At 36.9% G+C, this 23,642-nt stretch overlaps 2 protein-coding genes across 2 annotated transcripts; one reads left to right on the top strand and one right to left on the bottom strand.

The window, feature by feature from the left end:
• Positions 1-803: 803 nt before the first annotated feature.
• enosf1 (enolase superfamily member 1) lies at positions 804-17,031 on the top strand. Its single transcript, XM_022677646.2, has 15 exons — positions 804-962; positions 1,668-1,770; positions 4,001-4,116; positions 6,378-6,464; positions 6,624-6,650; positions 6,807-6,879; positions 6,972-7,010; positions 10,111-10,193; positions 12,103-12,225; positions 12,562-12,696; positions 14,247-14,288; positions 14,400-14,529; positions 14,699-14,798; positions 15,918-15,999; positions 16,634-17,031. The coding sequence occupies exons 1-15, from the start codon at positions 879-881 to the stop codon at positions 16,727-16,729; spliced, it is 1,320 nt and encodes a 439-aa protein (XP_022533367.2). The 5' UTR covers positions 804-878; the 3' UTR covers positions 16,730-17,031.
• A 624-nt stretch (positions 17,032-17,655) lies between these two features.
• tyms (thymidylate synthetase) lies at positions 17,656-22,234 on the bottom strand. Its single transcript, XM_007230333.4, has 7 exons — positions 21,891-22,234; positions 20,852-20,925; positions 19,770-19,944; positions 19,264-19,365; positions 18,992-19,167; positions 18,331-18,402; positions 17,656-18,033 (listed from the first exon to the last, which is right to left on the bottom strand). The coding sequence occupies exons 1-7, from the start codon at positions 22,114-22,116 to the stop codon at positions 17,896-17,898; spliced, it is 963 nt and encodes a 320-aa protein (XP_007230395.2). The 5' UTR covers positions 22,117-22,234; the 3' UTR covers positions 17,656-17,895.
• Between the last annotated feature and the right edge of the window lie 1,408 nt (positions 22,235-23,642).

Below are 23,642 nucleotides of genomic sequence, written 5' to 3'. Positions count from 1 at the left end.
GTATCTCAAAATAATGAGATAGTATCTCAAAAATAACGAGTTATTATCTCAAAATAACTTACTATCTCAAAGTAATGACTTACTATTTCAAAATAAGGGCTTAGAATCTCTAAATAATGGTTTACTATCTAAAAGTAAGATAGTATCTTAAAATAATGAGATGGTATGTCAAAATAATGAAATAGTTTCTCAAAATAACAACTTACTATCTCAAAATAATGACTTACTATCTCAAAATATTGTGATAGTATCTTAAAATAATGAGAAAGTATCTTTAAATGAGACAGTATCTCAAAATAATGACTTACTATCTCAAAATATTGAGATAGTATCTTAAAATAATGAGATAGTATCTTTAAATGAGACAGTATCTCAAAATAATGACTTACTATCTCAATATATTGTGATAGTATCTTAAAATAATGAGATAGTATCTCAAAATAATAACTTACTATCTCAAAATAATGACTTACTATCTCAAAATATTGTGATAGTATCTTAAAATAATGAGAAAGTATCTTTAAATGAGACAGTATCTCAAAATAATGATTTACTATCTCAAAATATTGTGATAGTATCTTAAAATAATGAGATAGTATCTCAAAATAATGACTTACTATGTCAATATACTGTGATAGTATCTTAAAATAATGAGATAGTATCTTTAAATGGGACAGTATCTCAAAATAATGATATAATCTCAAAATAACGACTTACTATCTTAAAATAATGAGATGTGGTATGAAGCACTGTGGGCTGAGGCTGGATGAACCGGTTAGTGAAGCCCCGCCCCCTGCTCTGATGAGGCGGGGCTTCACTCAGTCAGAAACAGGAGAAGCAGTTTTTACTTCCCTTCCAGACTTTGGACCATCAACAACATGACAAAAGGCAAAATTACTAAACTATCTGTGAGCGACGTGAGATTCCCGACCTCTCTGGAGCAGCATGGATCAGACGCCATGGTGTGTAAACCGCAGCAGCGCTGCTTTAGCCACTCTAACACAGCTGTAGCTGCAGTTACTGAATCCACAGCAGTGTTTGATAGTGTTTTACTTGCTGATTTCTGTTTTAAACAGGGTTTAAACGCTAAACCACACAAACACATTCATTCACCTGCTGAATTAGCTAACCGAGCTATTAGTCCAGCTCACTGTACTTTAATAACGAGTCTAGTTTGATTTGTTGTTGCTGTAGTATCATGAAATGACAGTGACAGTAAGTGTGTAGAACTGCCGGTGTTCTTACGAGTTGTGCTACCTGTAGATTTGTGCTACTTAGCAGCTGTGCGCATGCGCTGATCAACCAGTTTTAATGTTTTCATATTTTCAATGATAATTAGGTTTTCTTTGGGGGTGTTTACTGTGATTATTTGTGTGAGCGTTACTTAAATTTAAATGGCAATTTAAATCAAATATAATAAAATAAAAGAGAGTACACAACAGTGACCTTATTATATTTAGGCTGATACAGAGATTTAGATAATTCAATATCTTAATTATATTACGTATACTAACACTTATTACTTAGATTTTCGCTGTGAACCTACCTGCTGTTTTATTTTGCACATTTTTCTAAGTACACACTATGGTAGCACGTTTTGGCAGGTTAGCACAAATCGACAGAACACCTGACTGTGTAATCATGTGACTTGTCCACCTGATCCACAGCACACTGACCCGGACTACTCTGTGGTCTATGTTGTTATTGAAACTGATGGCGGGCTGAAAGGCTACGGGATCACCTTCACTATTGGAAGAGGAACAGAGATCGGTGAGTGTTTATATTACTCAGTAATAATAATAATAATCCCTCAGAGCATAATTATCTCTGACCGTGGTTCGCTCTGTCAGTGGGCGGTACAGAGCTCTGATCCTCTTTTGGCAGCAGCAGCTGTGGGACTGCGGCACCTCGTGGTCAGGAAGTGTATTGACCCTGTTAAAAAATCAAACTCAAAACCTGCTTTTGGATAGAAGCAGGTTTTAGATGGTTTATTCTGGTGTTTGATGGTCAACAATGTTAAACATACTGATGACCAGACCAAAACATGCCTTATATTGACAAGAAAGATGGTTAACCAGCTCTCTTTACCAGCACTCGAGAATACATTAAGATAGGGGTGGGCGTTATGACCCTAAAATAATATCACAATATTTCATGGTATTTTCGTGATAATGATACTCTCAACGATATGAAAAAACATTGAATTAAAAAAATATTTCAAGAAATTACTGCAACACTACTGCAACAATTTTCTCCCCAATTTAAATGGCCTATTACCCAACCCACTCATTAGGACTCCCCCTATCACTAGTAATGCCCAACACCAGGAAGGTGAAGACCAGCACATGCCTCCTCTGATACATGTGGAGGAAAGAGCAGCGACTCGGTTCCAATACATCAGGTTACAGACGTCTTGTGCTGAGCAACATCACCCTTTGAAGTGATGAGGGAAAAGAGCGCCATCTACCCCCCCAGAGAGAGCGAGGACAAATGTGCTCTCTCTCTGTAAACAGTTACAGGTTGTCTAAATTGTTAGAAATTAAAAGTTTAAAATTATTTAGTGATGCCAGCGATCATATGGGTAATATTGAGGTCAGTCAAAATGATTGACATCATGTTTATACATTATATGATAAATCCTAATGTAATAATAATTTACTGTGAAATGCCCCTAACCAGCTTTTTTGATTAGGCTTTTTTTTTCAGTGAACAAATATACAAAATGTTTATCATATAACAAGTCTCCTCATTCAAAAAGTGAAACTAGTATTATAAAGGTTCGCTACACATAAAGTGTTTTAGTATTTTTTTAGTAAGTGCTTTTGTTCATTATGGCTTACAAGCAATGAAAACCCAAAAGTCAGAATCCCAGAAAATTAGAACATTAGGACTCTAATCTGGTAATCAACACAAAACACCTGCAAACGTTCCCTGAGCCTTTAATAATCCCTTAGTCTGGTTCGAAAGGCTGCTTAATCATGGGGAAGACTGCTGATTTGACATTTGCCCCGGAGGTAGTCATTGATACCCTCCATGAGGAGGGTAAGCCACAGAATTTTAATGAAAAATTAAGTGTAATTAAGTGTTTAATTTTTATGTTCTGAGAGACTTTTGGGTTTTCATTGGCTGTAAGTCATAATAATCAACATAAACATAAATAAACACTTGAAATAGATGACTCTGTGTGAAAAGAATACAATAATACTCAAACACTACTTTTTAAATGCACCTGCATAACATACAAATTCAAAGATTCTAAAGAGGTACAGTGTGAAGCTCTCCAGCAATTGAACTGCATTCTCTGGAGTGATGATGGAGCACAATAAAATACCTGTAAAACGAGTTGGAATGTTGAATAGATGCAGTCAAATCCAGCTCAGACAGACAGGCCCAGTAAGTACCAGTGTTATCAAAAGAAACATTAATGATGATAAGGTTTCTACAAACCTTTGGATGTACACTGCCTGGCCAAATAAAAGTGGCCTACTGGATTTAACTAAGTGAATGATGTGGGGTTGCTGCAGTCGGTCAGGTCTAGGTTCAGCAACAGTATGTGCTGAAAGAATGAGGTCAGCTGACTACCTGAATATACTGAATATTTACCAGGTTATTCCATCAATTAATTTTTTTCTCACTGATGACCCGAGCATATTCCAAGATGACAATGTCAGGATTCATGGGGCTGGAATTGTGAAAGACTGGTTCAGGGAGCACAAGATCATCATTTTCACACATGGATTGTTCACCACAGAGTCCAGACTCTACCATCATCAATGCTGCAAGATCTTGGTGAAAAATTAATGCAACACTGGAATGAAATAAATCTTGTGACACTGCAGAAGCTTATAGAAACAATGCCACAGTGAATGTGTGCTGCAATCAAAGCTGAAGGTGGTCCAATTAAATATTAGAGTGTGTAACCTTTTTTTATATTTGGCCTTTTTGGCCAGATAGTGTATACTGTACATAATAAACATTTACTCTCTTTTTCTCTCTTTAGTTGTGTGTGCTGTAGAAGCCTTGTCTGCACTGGTGATTGGAAAGTCACTGGAGGATATAGTGAGTGACTTCAGAAGCTTCTACAGGCTGCTGACGAGTGATGGGCAGATGAGATGGGTATGTTAAAAAAAACACTGCATTTAAGTGAGAGTAGATAAATTATGCACCGATCTGTAAGTTGTGGGTAGATACTGATCTTCAATATAATCCTACACAGCTTTTAAAACTATAAAAATTGATAATAAACCCACCTGGATCAGTATTGGAAAGAAATGTGAAATTGAAATTTATACACAGATATTTCAGTGCAGACATTTTGCTCTTCTGAAGTATGAAATGAAATATTGGTCTGATGGCAATATTTTGATACAATTAGGTTGCAGTATGATTCTGCTGTAACTGTTTATTCTCAGATTCTTAGACACCACAAAATCAACCCCTGTCTGACACCAATCTATACATGTAACTAGTAGGGGTGTAATGGTATGTGTATTGTTTATGAACTGTCACGGTACAGGTGTATGGGTTTAGTGCGCACAAATGCACGCAGAATACACGGTACAGGTAGTCTAGAGGTGACTTGTGAAACCAATAAACACAATGCGGAACTAATGTTTACACAGGTGTTGCACCTGAAAAGTGTAGCTGTAGCACTGTTGCTATTAGCAACTCGCTACTGACTTAGCCCATAGCCATACCTGAAAAAGTTAGCCATGACTGGAGCTCACAAGCAGAGAGTGCATGCAGAAACACAGATCATTTGCTCGTACTCTCTCTCTCTCTCTCTCTCTCTCTCTCTCTCTCTTTATCTCTCTCTCGCTCTCACTCGCGCTGTCTGTTTCTCTTGCTCAAGTTTCTCTCTCTCTCGCGCTCTCTCACTTTCACTCGCGCTGTTTTTTTAAGTTATTGACACCACTTATATAATTTAAGTTTAACAATCTAATGCTGATATTTCCTAAAAAGAACTCAAACACTAAAATGCATCCAATAATATGCTTATGAAAAAATATTTGTCGTTTAGGCAGTTAAAAAAATGCTGTTGTTTTTGTTCTTAATATAGCGCCACATTTATGCTTCTTGGTTGTTTCAGAAAGATCTAAAAGATGGAGCCTCTCATGATGACATTAGGAGAGAACCGTGATTTCAAGATTAATACTATTAAAAGAGCTCGAGCCCCGTTACAACATTCCATCCCAAAAAATAAAACATGGTTATAATGAAGATTCATTGTTCAAGATTCAAGATTCAAAGACTGAACTTCTGGCAAAGACTGAACTTCTGGTTATAGCAGCAAAACCATCTTTTCAACACAACTTCTCTATAAGTATCGACTCTCTCTCTCTCTCTCACCGACAAAGGTTGCTAGGAACCTGGGTGTTCTGGTTGATGACCAACTCTCCTTCACGCACCATGTGGCCTCAGTTGCTCGGTCCTGCCGCTTTGCGCTCTATAATATCCGAAAAATTAGACCGTTCTTGACGCAACAGGCCACCCAACTCCTGGTGCAAGCGGTCGTCGTCTCACGCCTCGACTACTGCAATGCCCTGCTAACTGGCCTCCCGGCCTGCGTAGTAAAACCACTCCAGATGATCCAGAACGCAGCAGCACGTCTGGTCTTCAACCAGCCAAAACGGGCACATGTCACCCCGCTGCTCATTGAGCTCCATTGGCTACCAGTTGATGCTCGCATCAAATTCAAAGCTCTTACAATCGCCTACAAGGTGATGACAGAACAGGCTCCTTCCTACCTGCACTCGCTCCTGAAGGCTTACGCTACCTCCCGGCCGCTGCGCTCCTCCAGTGAACGTCGCCTCGCTTTGCCAAACAAACATTCACACAAAGCAATCCAGACTGTTCTCATACAGAGTTCCCCAATGGTGGAAAAAACTACCTTCCACTACCAGATCAGGAGAATCTCTCGCTATCTTTAAGAGACTCCTAAAGACAGAGCTCTTCAAAGAGCACTTACTCTCTTAACACCTCTAACACACTAACTACTTCTAACCTCATTTCCTTCTTCCCCTCCTTCACTCCTCTATCCTATTATTCCCCTTTGACCTCCTTTTATCCCTATCCAAAGTTGTTTTTACCTTTAACTTATTTTACATTGTACTTGACTATTGTAAGTCGCTTTGGACAAAAGCGTCTGCCAAATGTAATGTAATGTAATGTAATGTAATGTATTATGAAGTTTATAAAGGTGAGGCTATACAGAATGCCAATTTCCTCCACCAACCGTACTGAACCGTGGGGTTTATACTGAGGTGTGAATCAAACCATGAATTTTCCATACTGTTATACCCCTATAAACTAAGAATTACCGCAAAATAATACAATATTGATACTTTCTTAAACCCCTACTGTTCACTCAATTTCAGATAGGGCCTGAGAAAGGAGTCATCCAGCTGGCAACTGCAGCCATCCTCAATGCCATCTGGGACATGTGGGCACGTGCCGAGGGCAAGGTAAATATACAATATTACTGTTATACCACCCAGCACTAGTATTTTTTTTTTTTTAAATAATAAGTGAATCAGTCAAAATGCCCCAAAACTGCGTGAAATATCACCTTGACCATGAATACATTTCTCACACTTAATACATTTCATCTCTTTTCTCTCCAGCCCCTGTGGAAGCTTCTGGTTGACATGGTAAGATCTAAATACTGTATAACCTAATGTCAGTGCAATATCTTAAACCTCTCATTGTGGATTAGCCTCGCTTCTGTGACTCTGCAAGAAAACAGAAAAGAAAGCCCAAAACAGGTTTGTGTAGGTGATTATGAAAAAATGTGTGTGTCCTCACAGGAGCCCAAGCAGCTCATCCGCTGTATAGATTTCAGATATCTCTCTGACGCTCTCACCGAGCAGGAAGCATTAGGTATTTTCCCAACAATTTTCATTAGAAAATTAATGATGGTTTTCCCAACATTCTATAATCAGCTCACGTGTGTCTCTTTTTCTGGGAAACAGAAATACTGGAGAAAGCCAAAGAGGGAAAGCAGCAGAGAGGTAGGAAGCTGATTTTGTTTTGATTCAGATGTAGATACACAGATAGTTCTAATGGAAGTGATTCACCAGCCACATCAATAGGCTGGAAGAATGTGGCACTATGAAGGTCACAGTGAGGATAAACAAAAACATAAGACACTCATTTGACCAAAATCGATCCTTATAAGGCTGTGCTACTTACATCCAGGGCCAGACTTTTAGATTTTTTTCTGTGCGCCACCTTATTAAATTTGATATTTCCAGCCTTAATCTAAGGGGGTTAACAAAAAGTTTTAATTAACATTCCATTTTCAGAAGATCAAAAGTAATGGGACAATTAATCAGTTGGACTAACAGTTGTGTTTCATGGTCAGATGGTGGTTTGTTCCATTATTATTTTATGATAAATTTAACCCTCCTATTATGTTCATTTGTCAGCAACCTGGTGCATGTTTAATTATCCAAAACATATCTAAAACCAAAAAAATCCTAACAAGCAGTGTGAATATTTATTACTAACTCCATTGCTAATTATTATCAATATAGTCAATATTTAGTGCAGTGCTGTTCCTCACCTATAACAGGTAATTGTCCAATTGGGATAATTCACTCATTTTTCATGAAAAGAATTATGTTCAAACTTTTTAAATGATTCACGACTAATATATAAAACAATAGTTTTACACAACATTGAAACATAACATTGCTATTTTGTTTTAGTGTTTGCAGGGGGTGGTTACAAATATGTGAGATGAATCATTTTTCTATTATATGTTGATTACACTAATTAAGACCTGACCTAAAAAAATGAATCGTATGTTTAACAGTTTGAGTTAAAGCTGAAAGCCAACATTTCAATCAGATTCAAGGACTAAAACAAAAATAGCCTCATACCCCAGTCTTTTTAGACACAGATGGAATTTGGCCTTCACCTTTAACCTACACACACAGTGAATGGACACACTTTTTGGAGTGGATAGGGAGCAAAATATTGGGGCTTAAGTGTTGCTCAAGGTCCCAATGGTGACAGCTTTGAAAGACCAAATACTGAAATGTTGAGCCATAACTGTCCATACTTTATTTTGGTTGCTTGACTGTATGACATGCTTTTTTGATCCAAATGTTCAAGTCATAAACATATTTTATATAATATTTGACAGCACTACAATCTCCAGCAATGTTCTTATAGTTTCTAGTGAACACTGTAGATGAATAAATCAGTGTAAAAAGTGCAGTTACAATTTTAAATATTTTGTAAGTAATCAACCTGTAATGGATGCTTTTTACCGTAAACCCAACAACTTCTCTCCTTTATGATCTTTCATGAGTCTCTTCAGACCTTACAACTATTGTCAAAATCCCCTCAGTGAAGGTTCTGTATTCACCTTGCAATCCTTTTTTATGGTTTTCATACAGACCTTGCAACATATGACTGAATCTGAAACACATTGCCTCTGAATCTGCGTTGCTCTACAAATTAATTTGTGAAGGCGGTAATGTGTGGGTGGGAACACGAGGCTGGGTGGATCACGTGATTAACTGAACAAGATGTTAAGTCTGCAGATACGGAGAGGGTGGTGTGTGCATGCAGACCAGCACTGTAGATGCTCATTGCTATCTTACATCCCGCAAACAGTCTATTTTCATACCTTACACCTGCGCTATTTAAATAGCAAAGATGCTAATAAATATATCTATGGTGATGAGTGTGGTAGTCTGGAAGTGAGGTGTGCACAGGTACATTTCTGCAGTTTTGCTATCTTTGCACCGGAAAACACAGGTGCACCACTGACCGATTTAAACACTGACAACAGTCACCCATCAGATGCTCACAGCTCGCACATGCGCAGGTCAGTTTTCTTTGCTGAGAAGCGCAGAAGAGCTGCACCATTATATTAGCAATCTGCTAAAGTCAGCGCGCACATGGCTACTAAAGGGAATAGCACGTGGCACACTGATTTCATGTTACGCCTAAAACTGATGATTAAGTAAGAGAATTAGTTCATGCCTTTTGTGCATTTTCAAATTTTAGGTAATTTCTGGCTGTAGATGTTCTGGGTACAATCTAAATATGCCCCAAATGGGATTTGGGCTGGTAGTTTGAACACAGCCTTTTTCACCATAAATAAAGCTCTTTTTCATTGCATCTGTTGTAATATCAGACAAAATTTACAGACAAAAGTCTCATCATAATAATAATTAGTAGGTATTTACTGTTGCTGTAGTATGTGCTGTTTATAGGTTCAGTTTTAGCTGAACTGTACTTAGGCAGTTTTAATGGGACTGAATGTTTTTGGGGAATGTCAGGTTGGTCTCTGAGTTCAGAGAGTGACAGAGTGAAGGGGTGGAATGTAGGTTAAAACATGAAGATTTTTGACTCAACAGTCTCTCTGTAATGTTAACACTGTGTATAAACTTAAGTGAGACATTAGTTTGCTTGGACTTGCTTACTAAACAGTTTATACTGTTGTTAATGTGTAAACTGTGAGGCACTGTGGTCTGTAAAATGACGTACATTACGGGTCTAAAATTTTGAACACCCTTATTTTTAGTTGTCTAGTAGTCTAGACACACTTCTTTTTTTATTTCCTCATTCTTATTAATGACTTTATTGCTGCAGACTTTATTACCTGTCAGATCTCTAATTATTTTCTTCACTTCTGAAACTAAGACTTTGTCCAATGTCCAATGTTAAGCTGAGGCAAAGGCTGTTGTTGCCATGTGGGTCAGCCAGACCTGACTCTTACTGTATTAGTTTACTCCATTTTCCATCTTTTGAAGGTGTAGGAAACAGGACTCGCCGCTCTCTGGCTCCATCTGTATTTTTTCTGAAGAAAAGAAAAGTTATTATAGAGTTTTCTGTGTTTCTGTATTTTTTGTCTATATTTAGCCTTTTTTTCCAGTTTTTACTTTGTTTTTTTTCTCTTAAAGGCCCTGGCAGTTTATTTAAATGGCAAAAATAAAATAAAAAAAGGAGTGTTCTAAAGTGTTGACCATTATTGTACATACATATACAACTCTATTGATGTGTAACAAGTGTAACAGGAACAGTGTGACAATATCTGCAGCTAACTTTTATGAAAAATGACTATTTGACTTGTGATCTGTTTGACCCTTATAGAGGAGCAGATGCTGAAGGAAGGGTATCCAGCCTACACGACCTCCTGCGCCTGGCTAGGCTACTCAGATGAACAGCTCACAGAGGTGTGTGTGTGTGAGTTCAGAGTAAATTAGATGTTCTAAGATAGATGGCTACAGTTCGTTACAAATCATTACAAAAAATGATATAACAGTGACATGGTAAATGAATTAGTATTGTGTCCCATGACTTTTGACTTTTGTGTATCTAGTGCTGGACGATATGGCCAAAATTCATATCACGATATATTCCTTAATTTCGGTCGATACGATATAATTTCGATATCGATATAAATACTTAGAAGGCCACAGAAAACTGCGAAGAATCCCTGCAATGGAAATATGTACCTACTACTGTCTGAAAATTTAATTTAAGTCTTTGAAACCTCCTTTCTCTAAAACATTATAATACTTAAGAAATAAAAAATAGTCAAGATAAATCAATGCTCAATTTTATTTGCATATAGCAAAATAAAAACACGACATCCCTGTCAAACATAAGCCTATATAACTATTACCAATAAAAATAACTTTAAATTAGGACAGAAGCAGAGCTTCTTATTCTTTTGTAAACAAATTTAACAGATCAAAACAAAAGTGTTTCAACTAGGATAAAGAATAAAAGAAGCCTTTATATACATAAAAGCAACAAGATTTTCCCGTCAAATAAACAAACCTATAGGCTTTATCGACTATAAATAACTTAGTTACAATATAAGCTACAAAAGTGCTTCAGCCAAAATACAACTCTTTATAAACATAAAAGGAACATGATATCCCCGTCAAATAAACAAACCTAAAGGATTCATAAACTTTAAATAACTTAAATAACTTACAACATAAGCTATAAAAGTGCTTCAGCCAGTATAAGGAAAATATTGTATGTAGTGGAACTGATTGAGGTGGTGGAACAGATTAGATGTTTTAACGTTACCGCTGCTGGTCGGCTCCACTCTCCGGCACAATTTGCAGCAAACTGAAGTTTAGCAGACCTTTGAGAGTTGAACCAAATCCTCACCACTGAATTAGACCTCCCTCCTTCAATTGATCACTTGTGGAAGCGGCAGGGGCATTCATTTTGCATCAAAAATGCAAAAAAAAAGGCTCAAAAAAGGCTGACCGAGAGGACCCGCGACTGACCGCTGACCGAGCGGACCCGTGGGTGGACCGAGCGGACCAGAGGCTGACCGAGCGGACCCGTGGGCGGACCGAGCGGACCCGAGGCTAGGCTAGGCTAGGCTCGGCTTGGCTTGGTTCCGCTCCGTTCCACTCCAGCGCGGAGCATTTCAGATGCGAACCGAGCCTACCTTAGCCTTGGATCCGCTCGTCCCGGCTCCGTTTGGCTCCAGCGCGAGGCATTTTAGATGCGTAGCGGACCCGAGCCTAGCCTAGCCTAGCCAAATCTAGCCTAGCCTAGCCTATCTGGCTTTGTGCCTATGTGATTACATCATCACGCACAGAGATAGTCCAGCTACGGAGGCTGATTGTGTTCAGCTGTGCGGCGAGCTGACGCCAGTAAAACGCCTGTCCGTGACAGATTCTGTAAATAATACATATCGATATACCACAAAAATGATATCACCGTTATTGAAACATTTCTTATCGCGATAAATACCGATATCGAATTATTGTCCAGGCCTATGTGTATCCAAACACCTAATGAGTTACTATTAAACATGGTTTAATTTTATGTCAAAAAATAAATTTTACATTTCAAAAACATCCTTTTACTTTACGTATTCAACGTTATTTTCTAATGTGTGTTCTTGGTTTTATAACAGGACTTTGGCAATCAGTAAAAAGAAAATATATATTTTTTCCCCCATATCAAATAATTATTTATATGATTGTATCCTGGAGTTGTTTTTTGTTCCACCTGCTTAAACTGATGCATTAATGTTGGATACTGGTGGTCAGCAGGATGAAACCAGTAAGGTAAGATTACTACTAACTATATGTTTGAATGTTTGTATAGCTGTGTTCTGCTGCACTGGCTGAAGGATGGACCAAGTTTAAAGTGAAAGTGGGTGCAGATCTCCAGGATGACATTCGCAGATGCAGCCTCATTCGGAAGATGATTGGTCCGGAGAAAACTCTGGTAATCTAATCAAGCTTTATGACTGAACCCAAAAGATACTGTATTCGTCTATTATCTTTGGGATCAGTTTGCTTCTATTCAACGTTTAACATCTTTAAAAATGTATCCTATCATTTGTGTGCTTCATATTTAATGACTTCTACTAATTTAATGGGGATAACCAAGTAAACATAACATTACCATGACAATATACAGAATTATTAACTATAATAATTATATGTAGATTTAAAGTGCTAAGGCCAAAAGACCCCAGTGATAAAGAGTGTTTGTATATTTGAGGGTTAAACACCTTGTGATCATGATAGAGTTAATTGTAGTTGGCATTTCCACTGTCAGATGATTGATGCTAACCAGCGATGGGACGTTGCCGAGGCCATTACTTGGGTAACTAAGCTAGCAGAGTTTCGTCCTCTGTGGATTGAGGAACCCACCTGTCCTGATGACATCCTTGGCCATGCAGCTATCTCCAAGGTAAGGGATGTGTTTTGATTAAGACAATATTTTAGTGACTATAAGGGACACCATATTATAAGGCATATTATCAATGAATGTCTATTTTCTGGTCTATTTTCATACATAAGGTGCACTGGATTATAAGGCACATTTTAAGAGACAAAAGAATGGAACAAGAATGTGTTGCCATGCTTCCCTTCTAATTTAGCAGGTATTGCACCTTGGGGAACTGTCTAAGTAAACTAAACTGAATTCTTAAAAAACAAATAACTTTTTTTAAAGTACTGAGCACTGGATGTTAATCTACACATATTTCTCTCCTAAAACTGTTAATTTGAATGAGTAAAGTGCTTCAGTTTACTTACAGTAAGCTTAGATTTACAGTATTTTAGTGTGGTTAGCAGCAACGCTAGCCATGGTTAGCAGCTCTTAATTCTAGTAAACGCCGCCCGACAGCACCGCACGGAGGAACCCTGTGTGTTCTGGTAAGCCAGGGCGCTATTAGCTAGCAGTTTGTCCCACGTAGCTTTTTTAACATGCTAAACATGCAGACTACAGACTAATATACTCACCTCTGAATGGGGAAATAGCGAATAGTGGCTAATGCTAATTCTACTCCAGCCCCAGTGCCGGAAAACTAAATTGAATCTCATTTATAACTCTCTACTTCAGCGGAGTGGCTTTACTGCTTCTTACAACCAGACCGGTAAAATTCATACATAAGGTGCACCAGATTATTTAAGGCACACTGACAATTAAAAAACAAAATAAAAGGATTTTAAGTGTTTAAGAGTTCGGATTTAACAACACAACAAACAGTATGGTCTCAGATACAGGTTCATTTATTGTGATGCTAATGCAGAATATGAAACTCATATATTATACAGATATATTACACAAAAAGTGATCTATTTTATTATTTATTATATACTTTTTTATTGTTGAAGATTATGGCTTACAGCTAATGAAAACCCAAAAATCAATATCTCAGAAAATTAGAATATTATATAAGACCAATTGGTACTTTTGGCAGTGTGGGCAAGTATTGCTGGAAAATGAAATCCGCATCTCTATAAAAGTTGTCAGCAGAGGGAAGCATGAAGTGCTGTAAGATTTTCCAGGAAAACAAAACTGCACTGACTTTAGACTTGATAGAACACAGTGGATCAACACCAGCAGATGACATGTCTCTCCAAACCATCACTGATTGTAGAAACTTCACACTAGACCTCAACCAGCTTGGGGTTTTCATTGGCTGTAAGCCACGATCAATAACCGAAAAATAAATAAACCCTTAAAAGAGATCACTCTGTGTGTAATACATCTATATAATATATAAGTTTCACATTTTTAACCAAATTACTGAAATAATATAACTTTTTAATATTATTCTATTTTTTTGAGATGCACTAGTATTTTGCACAATGCAGGTTTTATTAGCCTCATTGTTCTAGTGCAAATCCGAAGAAACTAACATTAAAATATATCTTTTGACTGACTGACCATTTGGAATTAGAGGGAAATTATATTTCTAGATTTAAATTTGCACTAATTTATTTCTGTTTCAGGCTCTTGCGCCTTTGGGTATTGGAGTTGCCACAGGAGAACAGGTAAGACAGGGTTTCTTGAACCAGTGTGCTTTTAAAATGAATTCATAGTAAAACATTTAAAGTGACTGACACTGTAAGTGTGTGTGTGTTTTGTCTGTGTCTGTGTGTCAGTGCCATAACAGGGTGATGTTTAAGCAGTTTCTGCAGGCCTCCGCTCTGCAGTTTGTTCAGATTGACAGCTGTAGAGTGGGCAGCGTCAACGAGAACCTTGCCACCATACTAATGGCTGCCAAATTCAAGGGTGAGTAGACGTGGGTGTGTTTTAGAGATTGTATTGTGGACACAGTAAAAGGTATTTAATGTTCCTACTGGGACTGTGTGTGATGTGTTAATTCATGTAGAGCTGTTTGGGATTTTGTGTTTAGATTCAGTGTATGCTCATGTGTGTGTAATGTGCTCTTTGTTTGTAGTTCCAGTGTGTCCTCATGCTGGTGGAGTGGGACTGTGTGAGCTTGTTCATCATCTCAGCATTTTCGACTACATCTCAGTATCTGCCAGCTTGGATAACAGGTGAGAACAGATCAGCATTCTGTTTGTTTAACCAAACCACCAAAATCGCTATTTTTGTGCATTTTGAGCATCATAGCCTGAGCCTTTTTCATTCAGCTATGGAAAAAAAAGAGACCACTTAAAAATGATGAGTTTCTTTGATTTTACCAAATTGAAAATATCTGGAATATAATCAAGAGGAAGATGGATGATCACAAGCCATCAAACCAAGCTGAACTGCTTGAATTTTCGCACCAGGAGTGGCATAAAGTTATCCAAAGCTGTTTATAGGTATATGTTTGAGTAAAATGAACATTGTTTTGTTCTATAAACTACAGACAACATTTCTCCCAAATTCCAAATAAAACTATCGACATTTAGAGCATTTATTTGCAGAAAATGAGAAATGGCTGAAATAACAAAAAAGATGCAGAGCTATCAGACCTCAAATAATGCAAAGAAAACAAGTTCATATTCATAAAGTTTTAAGAGTTCATAAATTAATATTTGGTGGAATAACCCTGGTTTTTAATCACAGTTTTTATGCATCTTGGCATGTTCTCCTCCACCAGTCTTACACACTGCTTTTGTATACCTTTATCCCACTTCAGGTGCAAAAAATCAAGCAGTTCAGCTTTGTTTTATGGTTGTGATCATCCATCTTCATCCTGATTATGTTTCAGAGGTTTTTTTAATTTAGTAAAATCAAAGAAACTCGTAATTTGTAAGTGGTCTCTTACAAATTATAAACGGGGTCATAGGGTTAAGATAATCTGTTCGGTTATGTTTGCTCGAATATTTAAGAATTTTGTTTGTGCAAAGATGTTGGGGAAACCCAGCCAAGAGCAGTTTAACAGCTATTTTAATTTCCTGGACTTAAGCATAGCCTTTAAAATGTTCAATGCAAGCAGCCACTAAAAAACTCCAGCTGAGGACTTAATAAGTGTATATTTTGATATTTTGATTTTTTTTTATTGGTGTTAAGTAACATCTAGCACAGTTGTTGAAGTAATACAATTCTGTAGTAATATGTTGCCCTTTCTCATCTCTTTTTCCACATGTACCACATATAATGATAATTAAACTATTGCTTCTTCTGATGTAACTGCATTCAAATGAATCTATTGAATCTTCTGACAGGATGTGTGAATATGTTGACCACCTTCATGAGCATTTTAAAAGCCCCACCTTGATCAGAAACGCACACTACATGCCTCCTAAGGTGAGTCTTTCAGTCCATCCATTATTGAACTGTTGTTCAAGTACCTTAAGTCCTTAAAATTGCCCAACAGCTGCTCCATTTATCTGCGATGAACTTGTGATCAACACTCAACATCTCACTGACAAGAAGTGAACAAATGTGTGATTTTTGTTTACTGCAGTAAAGCAGTTCAGTTCCTCTGCTGCAGGCAGTTTAAATATTTCACAAGTACTTGAATAAAACATCTTACAGCTTCTTCAATATGAGCCCATGATCGTTTCATCCATAAGACATCAATACAGATGACTGGTCCATTTAGGTTTTTAAAGTGGAAGCTAATAAGTGACTCCATGATCTCTGACTAAGTATAGAAGAAGCTGTTTAGTGATTTTAAATTTCATAGTACTTTACATAAATGTTACTTTCCAGTAAAAAAGATGATTTAACTTTTTTTTTTTTTTTGGTTTTTAACCTGTAAATGCATAATAATACTTTAATGCAATTGTTTAATATCATTTCCAGACTATTTTACACTATTTACACAGAGCAGAGCTGTTACAGTTTAAATTAAGGAGAAAATTAAAAATGGATATACATCTTGTAAAAGATGGCATAATCCAATCTCAGTGTTCTCGTGTTCTATGTGTCCCAACAGGATCCTGGATATTCAACTGAAATGTTTGAAGAATCTGTGAAGAAGCACCAGTTTCCTGATGGAGAGGTGTGGAAATCTATACTGGAGAAGAAATGATCTTAACATGTTCGATCTTTAACTGACTACAGCTAAACTACTGTAATAATGGATGCCTTAAAACCTTGATTTTGTAGTTCAGTCTGTGTTTTTTACTCTCTAAATCAATCTATGAATGGTGAAGCTTAATTTTGCACTGTATGTCTTGTTTATGGACACTTTCCTATTTGTTAATAATAAAAAAGGTGATAAGGGACATTAAGAATTCTGATTTTAGAATAATGTTTACTTTTCTATGAGCTACTAAAATTTTCTTTAGAGGATTTTCCACTTTTTCAATAAATTTCACATTTAAGCTGAAATTCAAAGTGTATTTTTTCTACTTTCTAATTGTCATTGTTCACTATTAGGTGTGTTTACCGCACACATTATTGATTTCCTTTGTCTGCTTCCTTTGCCAGCACCTCAGACCACAGTGTGCAAAGGGCTATCAATCATACTCAAATTACTCTTAGAAACTTGGTTCTGAAAAAAAAGGCAGTGGGCACTTTTAAATGGATTAAAATATTTTAAATAGTCTTCTTTTTTTCCTTTATTAATATTATGGCTTCCAAAACAGTACTCACCCATAAACATGGGGATTAATTACACTAAATTAGGGACCGCAGTTTTACCAGAAAAAGAGGGTTATGGTAGCTGTTGCACTTTATAAGCCCTAGAAACATACCCATGCTTGCTTGGTTCACATCCATATCATGCATTCAAACCTATGTAGTCAGATACTGGTCTTGACACACAAAGAACGTTGCTTTTGCCTGACTGGTCGGCGTGGCAGCAGCTTGTAATTTGTATTAAGTTAAAGTCAGCTCATGTTTGCATCACCACAGTCCCACAACTTCTTGCTATTTGAAATTTCAGTTCACATTCAGTGTGCAGGGGACCCACACAGTTACTGTCCAAACAGTATTTATACTGTCCAAACTGGATAAAGTTGAAAAATGTTTATTTCAAGTGCAATTTTATAAACCTTAAAAACAATAAAATTATAAAAAAAAATAAAATAAAGAAAAATGTACATTAGTACACAAATATTTACATTGTTTTCCTCAGTAACCACATACAAAAACCAGCACCAATCATCAACAAACGCATCCATCACACATTAGATACAATTACAGAAACATGTTTTAAAAACACTACTCCCTCAAGCCGAGAGTTTGTGGTTTTTATACTGCCATCTGCATCTTTATAGTGGGGTAGGGATCATAGCCACAAATCTCAAAATCCTCGGCTGTGAAATCATCAATGCGTTCCACAGTGCGACGAATCTTCAATTTGGGGAAAGGGCGAGGTTCCCTCTGAAGCTGCAGAAGCAAAGTGAAACTGAACTTGAGCATAAAATTCAAGGCTTTAAAAATACACAAATGTATGTTGTCCAATGAAAAACAAGTATTTTTTGTGGATTTTTAGTTTACCACATACTTTGAGCACACAAACTGTCACTTACACTGTGACACAAAAAAAAAAATGAGGAATGGATCAACAGAAACTTCCATTAAAAGTTACATAGGTTTATCTCTCTCCTGTGATGTCGCCATTTTGGAGATACATTTTTTTTTTCATTGAACAGCGACCATATATGTATTATATACACAACATACCTGAACTTTCAGAGGTTCGATGTGATTCAAGTAGATGTGGGCATCACCAAGAGTATGTACAAAATCACCAGGCTGAAACGGAGAAAAGAAAATATATCAAAATCAATACAAATACAGACATCACTTTCCAACAGGGTTAAGAAGAACAGTATTTTTTTTCTATCATAGTGAGGTCTTTAATGAGGAACCAAAACAGATTAGGAATTGATTTAAGGGTGTTTTCACAAGTGCACTTTTTTTAGTTCCGTTAAATCAACAGGCTCTCTCTAGAGTTTAACAGTCATTTACTGATATGAAAGGGGTAGCAGAAAGTGGACACAAACTATAAATGCTCGGAGAGCGTCTTTTAGTAGTTCAAACTATGCAACTGTGCGAGATCAGAGAGATCTCCAATTTGCCTCCAAGCAAAGTTTTTGTCTGCGACTAAAAAATTGTTAAAATCGTGTAGTGTGAACCTGGCATACGAGTTCTTATAATAACCATTTTAAAGAAATCAAGTTTCAAGCCTGTTAGTCCTTACATGCGACTGGTCATTGTCAACTTGGCATATTCAGACCACAGAAACACTTCAGTGAGATTTACATTACAGTACCTAGAACAAGCAAAAGATAAATACAATTATTTATGTTCAGTATACTGAACTCAGTGTAGTGCAAGTTACCTTGAGTCCTGTGATGTGTGCTATCATGTATGTCAGAAGGGCATAGCTTGCGATATTGAATGGAACACCCAGACCGATATCCCCCGAGCGCTGGTATAACTGGCAAGACAGTTCACCCTCAGAGACATAGAACTGGCACAGAGCATGGCAGGGTGGAAGAGCCATCAGAGGCAAATCTGAAAAAAGCAAGAGTGAGTGTGAACAGATGACAGTATTGTCCACTTTAAAACAGGCACTCTGGTGTTGTGTGTTGCATGCATTTTCTTCAGTACCTTTAGGGTTCCAAGCACACATAATGATCCTCCTGTCTTCTGGATTGGACTTAATGGTGTCAATGACTTTCTGCAATTGGTCAACACCTTTCCCAGAGTAATCTAATTACAAGACAAGCAATTAGTTATCAGCAACATGTCATCTAAAGAAAATACACAGATGTGCAAAAAGCACATACAGCTTGTCTAGTGCCTTTACAGAAGTATTCCCAATAGAACATAAACAGAATACTCCAAAGAGTCTTCAGAGCAGATAAACATGAACTATTCCATGAACAATACAGGAATTTACCCATTTTGTTATGTAACAAAAGAAGAACAAACTATTTTTAATACTTTTAATTCTAAAGAGAAAGAATAATAAATAAGCTGGTGTCCCATTTTTTTTGCCACACAGTGTGTATTTCAGTGGTCAAGCATCATTGGAGCATCAATTAACTGGTTTTAGTTATTAGCTGGGTTTAATATTTATCTGTGCAATACATCAAAGCAAACAGCAGATCTACCTGTGTGCATGTCTTTATATTCAGCACCATAGTGCCTCCACTGAAAACCATATACAGGTCCTAGATCTCCCTCCTCCCGCTCAGTAAATCCACTCTTGTCCAGGAAGTCCCGTGACCCATTCGCATCCCAAATCTTTACACCTTTCTCTGAAAGCTCTTTGGCATTTGTTGAACCCTACAAGAAGAGAAAGCAAAGATACTCTTAAAAGTAGCTAGTTTTACATTCAGTACTAATCCAAACTTTACCTCAAGAAGTTCCTATGACACATACTGAAAGCATCACTACAGGACAGTGTATGAACGGTGTTCGTTCATCTGACCTTACTTACAGAACACAAGTGTGCTGGGTAAGTGAAGGATATAAAACTAGCTAATTTTATAAGTATATTTTTGCTTCTACAAGTCTGTTCCAACCAGTTGACCAGTAATGTAAAGATTTTACATTCTATAGAACTGGTTCTGATAAGATTTGTAGAACAAACTCAAAATACTAGTTGAATTTATCTGTTTAAATTGTGAATTTGGTATCAATATTTACAAATGGGCCTGAGCTCTAATAGTTTAATCAAACTAATTTGGATGACTGGAATTTTTAAAATGGGATAATCAATATTACATCAATAGTACATCTTTACATACAGACCCTGCCAGACAGGAATATTAATAGAACGCTTCGGTCTGAAACCTGTAAAAACCTGTGGAAGTGATTTTTATATTTTAACTGATAAAGGAGTTTTTTTGCAGCTTTTATACTGAACAAGGTGCTTGTAAGGTTAAAGACAGCTACTTGCTACTCTTTAAAAAGTAGCCATTTTAAACCTTTGTATTTATATTGATTTCATACTAGTTTTACTACTTTTAAACTAAAATCCCTTCAGCTCTAAATGGTGTACGTGCCTGTTTTGGCTGATAATGTAATTATCATGACAGGCCGAAACAGAAGACAAAAATAAATTCTTATATTATTAGACTAGACTCTAGTAAAGCAGCTAACCTAGGCAGGGTTATGTAGGTTAAGAAGTTTACAATGCAGCAGTAGCTTTGTGTTTCTGAAGTGAATTCTGTCACTATTTTAAACTTACCTTTATGAACCACAGCAGCTCCTCTAAGATCCCCTTCCAGAAGACTCTCTTGGTGGTGAGTAAAGGGAACTGATCTACACAGGGTTAACAGGGAGAGGTGGGGTTACACACAAGCACTGATGGCGGGATTTCTCAAACAAGGAAGCTGACAAGCTTAAGGAGGTTTCTCAAACAGTCAAATTCAAAATAAGTCACATTTAGCTAACGGTACAGTGGAGTTGGCTAACCTACATTAAGTTAAGTCTATACAAGCTATTCCAGCTGTAACTTAGTGAGGTTAAAGAAGAGAAATGTAACGTTACACAAACACAGCTAAACAACTAATAACGTGCCTTGACACACAATTTCAGAATTTGAGCTTGTGTGTAACAACATGAACAGCTGTTTTTCTCGGTGTCAGGCGAAAATAAACAATGAGAACCTTTTTAGTAAGCTAGTTAATGCATATTTAGAGCTTCCCATGACCGCTGCGTTTTATCATTTAAGTTACACACACTTGGGTAACGCTAAGTTAGCTAACTAGCTATCAAGACTACCATTAAGGTCCACCATGCTATTGGTGGTGTTCTGTCGAATATGGCTATCCATTTATGTTTGCGGCACTACGCATGCGCACACCCTCTTTTTTTTTATGTTTTCATGTTTTTTATGGTAAATCATTTTTTCTGGGGTGCATTAAAAACAACCTGCTTAAAATATTACACAACTGTAAATGTCAATTTTACAAGAATAAAACGTTTAAAAAAGTAAAAAATAAACTTTAAAAAAGTTAGTTGTATGACCTAAAAGTCACTTAATAGTTATTTAGCCTATTAAAAAATCCTATCTAGACTTCTTTTGCCTGGAAGCATTTTCTAATATGGTCCTTTTTTATGGTCTAATTTTTATCCACTAGAGTAGCACAGTTTTTCAAGCTACAAAACTTGTTCAGAACACCAGATTCCAGAGTCCCTGGGTTAGTTATTATACAGAAAACTGATTCTACAGACAAGTATAAAGTGTAGATTGACTATTTAATCCATATTAGAGTGTAACCAACCTCTGAGGCTGTATCTGGCCTGTAACCCGAACACAGACACGACCCCGGTCCCGGTCCGGTCTCCCTTCTTCACTCCGTTCTGTAGAATGTACTGGATCTGGTTCAGATATCCGCGCTCATCACAGAACAGAGAGAAATGAGCAGCAGGATCAGCGCTCTTCTCCTTAACCGGCTCCTCCACCGCTTCACCGCCCGACCCGTGCAGGAGCTCAGACGTGGCTGGCATTGTTATATATCTGTACAGTTTTAGAGAAGTTATACCGTTTAAAATGTTGCTGGAGCTCTCTCTGCGTGTCTCTCTTTGTGTGTGTATCTATGAATGCTCCAGCACAGCGCGCGCCTGCATGCGATATTCGCGGTATTTTTTTTTTCACCCAATAAAAAGACTGCTTTTCTCCAATCTCCTCCTTCTCTCTGCTCTCCAGACTCAACACAACACAACAGGGCCTGTCCCAAACCCCCTCCACCCACTCTCCACTTCACATCAACCACGTGGGTGAAAGAGTAAAGGGCACGAGACCTTAATCAAGTGCACTAGTGTAAAAAAGGTGTATATTTGGGACAGACCCATGTGACGCTAGATCTGCATAAGCCCTGCCCACAGTGCCCAGTCAAACATATCTACACTGTTTTTAATGAGCTATTTTTTGTGTTAAAGGTACAATAAGTAGTTTATCTTAAATATGTATAAACACAATGCTAACTAAAATGAATATTGTCTAATAATATAAATGACTGGATATATAGTGGCATTCTGTAAGGGTGCAGGGCAGTTTGTGAGCTTTAAAATGATTTTCTTTCAAATCCAATAAGGTCTTACCTAAAGTAACTTAAAGTAAACTGACCTGGAGAAAAATATTACATATTGCATATTTGACAATTGTAAGCAAAGCAGGGAAAACTGTTAGCTGCATAGGCCTAGCTAGAGTTGTACAAAATATAACCCATTTAGTAATCTTATGATTTCAGTTCAGTGAACCGCATTCTGGACAAAATGTGTTTATGCATCAGTATAAATATCGACACCTTACTAAAATATTTGTGTTACTCATGAGAATTTGTTATGACTATTTAAGAGGATAGTTCATTATATAGTTGAACAGTAGAACAACCAGAAACAAATGTATATATTTAATTTATAAAATGTATAATTTATAAAATTATATTAAATTTATAATTTATAAAATGTATAAATATTGATTAAAAAACAGAAAACAGTTAACATTTTAACAAACACAAATTGCAGAGTATTTCTAGCTAGCTTTATGGATTTTTTGCTTTTTTTTGCAATGCAGACAAAAAGGTTAATCAGATTAATTTGATCAATCAAAATTACTGTTTTAATGCAATTTTTAAAATGGGATCATGGAGATTGTACATATTTACATATAAAAGCTGCCAGAGGGAATCTCAGTAGATATAAATTTGCTTCTGTCAGAAAGAACTCTGCATGACCGGGATTCGAACCAGTGATCTCCTGATCATTGTGGCAGTGCTTTAGACTGCTGAACACTCAGCTTTTATGTGGCAGTAATTTACATATTTTACACTTTTCCTTAACTGAAATACAAGAAGGTTATATGTACACTGTGTTTAATATAAAAGGTGCATTTAAGGTTGGAGGGGTCTTCTTATTACTCATAAAAAAATAATAATAAATTGCACGTATATGTAAAGGAAAGGTTTCTTTTGCATCACTGGGGTTGTTGCAGTGTTGTTGCTAGATGTCTAGGTGCAATGGAGCTGGTCCAG

This window comes from Astyanax mexicanus, chromosome 8, assembly GCF_023375975.1.
Source record: "Astyanax mexicanus isolate ESR-SI-001 chromosome 8, AstMex3_surface, whole genome shotgun sequence".
Classification (NCBI taxonomy): Eukaryota; Metazoa; Chordata; class Actinopteri; order Characiformes; family Acestrorhamphidae; genus Astyanax; species Astyanax mexicanus.
Note: the sequence above shows the minus strand (reverse complement) of the source record. Positions and strands in the feature narration are given on the sequence as shown.

Coding starts and splice junctions, on each gene's coding strand:
- enosf1 (XM_022677646.2), top strand. CDS start 879: ATGACAAAAGGCAAAATTACTAAACTATCTGTGAGCGACGTGAGATTC. Junction 12,697..14,246: donor GCCATGCAGCTATCTCCAAG/GTAAGGGATGTG, acceptor TTTCTGTTTCAG/GCTCTTGCGCCTTTGGGTAT. Junction 14,799..15,917: donor TCTGCCAGCTTGGATAACAG/GTGAGAACAGAT, acceptor ATCTTCTGACAG/GATGTGTGAATATGTTGACC.
- tyms (XM_007230333.4), bottom strand. CDS start 22,116: ATGCCAGCCACGTCTGAGCTCCTGCACGGGTCGGGCGGTGAAGCGGTG. Junction 20,926..21,890: donor GGCCAGATACAGCCTCAGAG/GTTGGTTACACT, acceptor AACCCTGTGTAG/ATCAGTTCCCTTTACTCACC. Junction 19,366..19,769: donor ATATAAAGACATGCACACAG/GTAGATCTGCTG, acceptor TCTTGTAATTAG/ATTACTCTGGGAAAGGTGTT.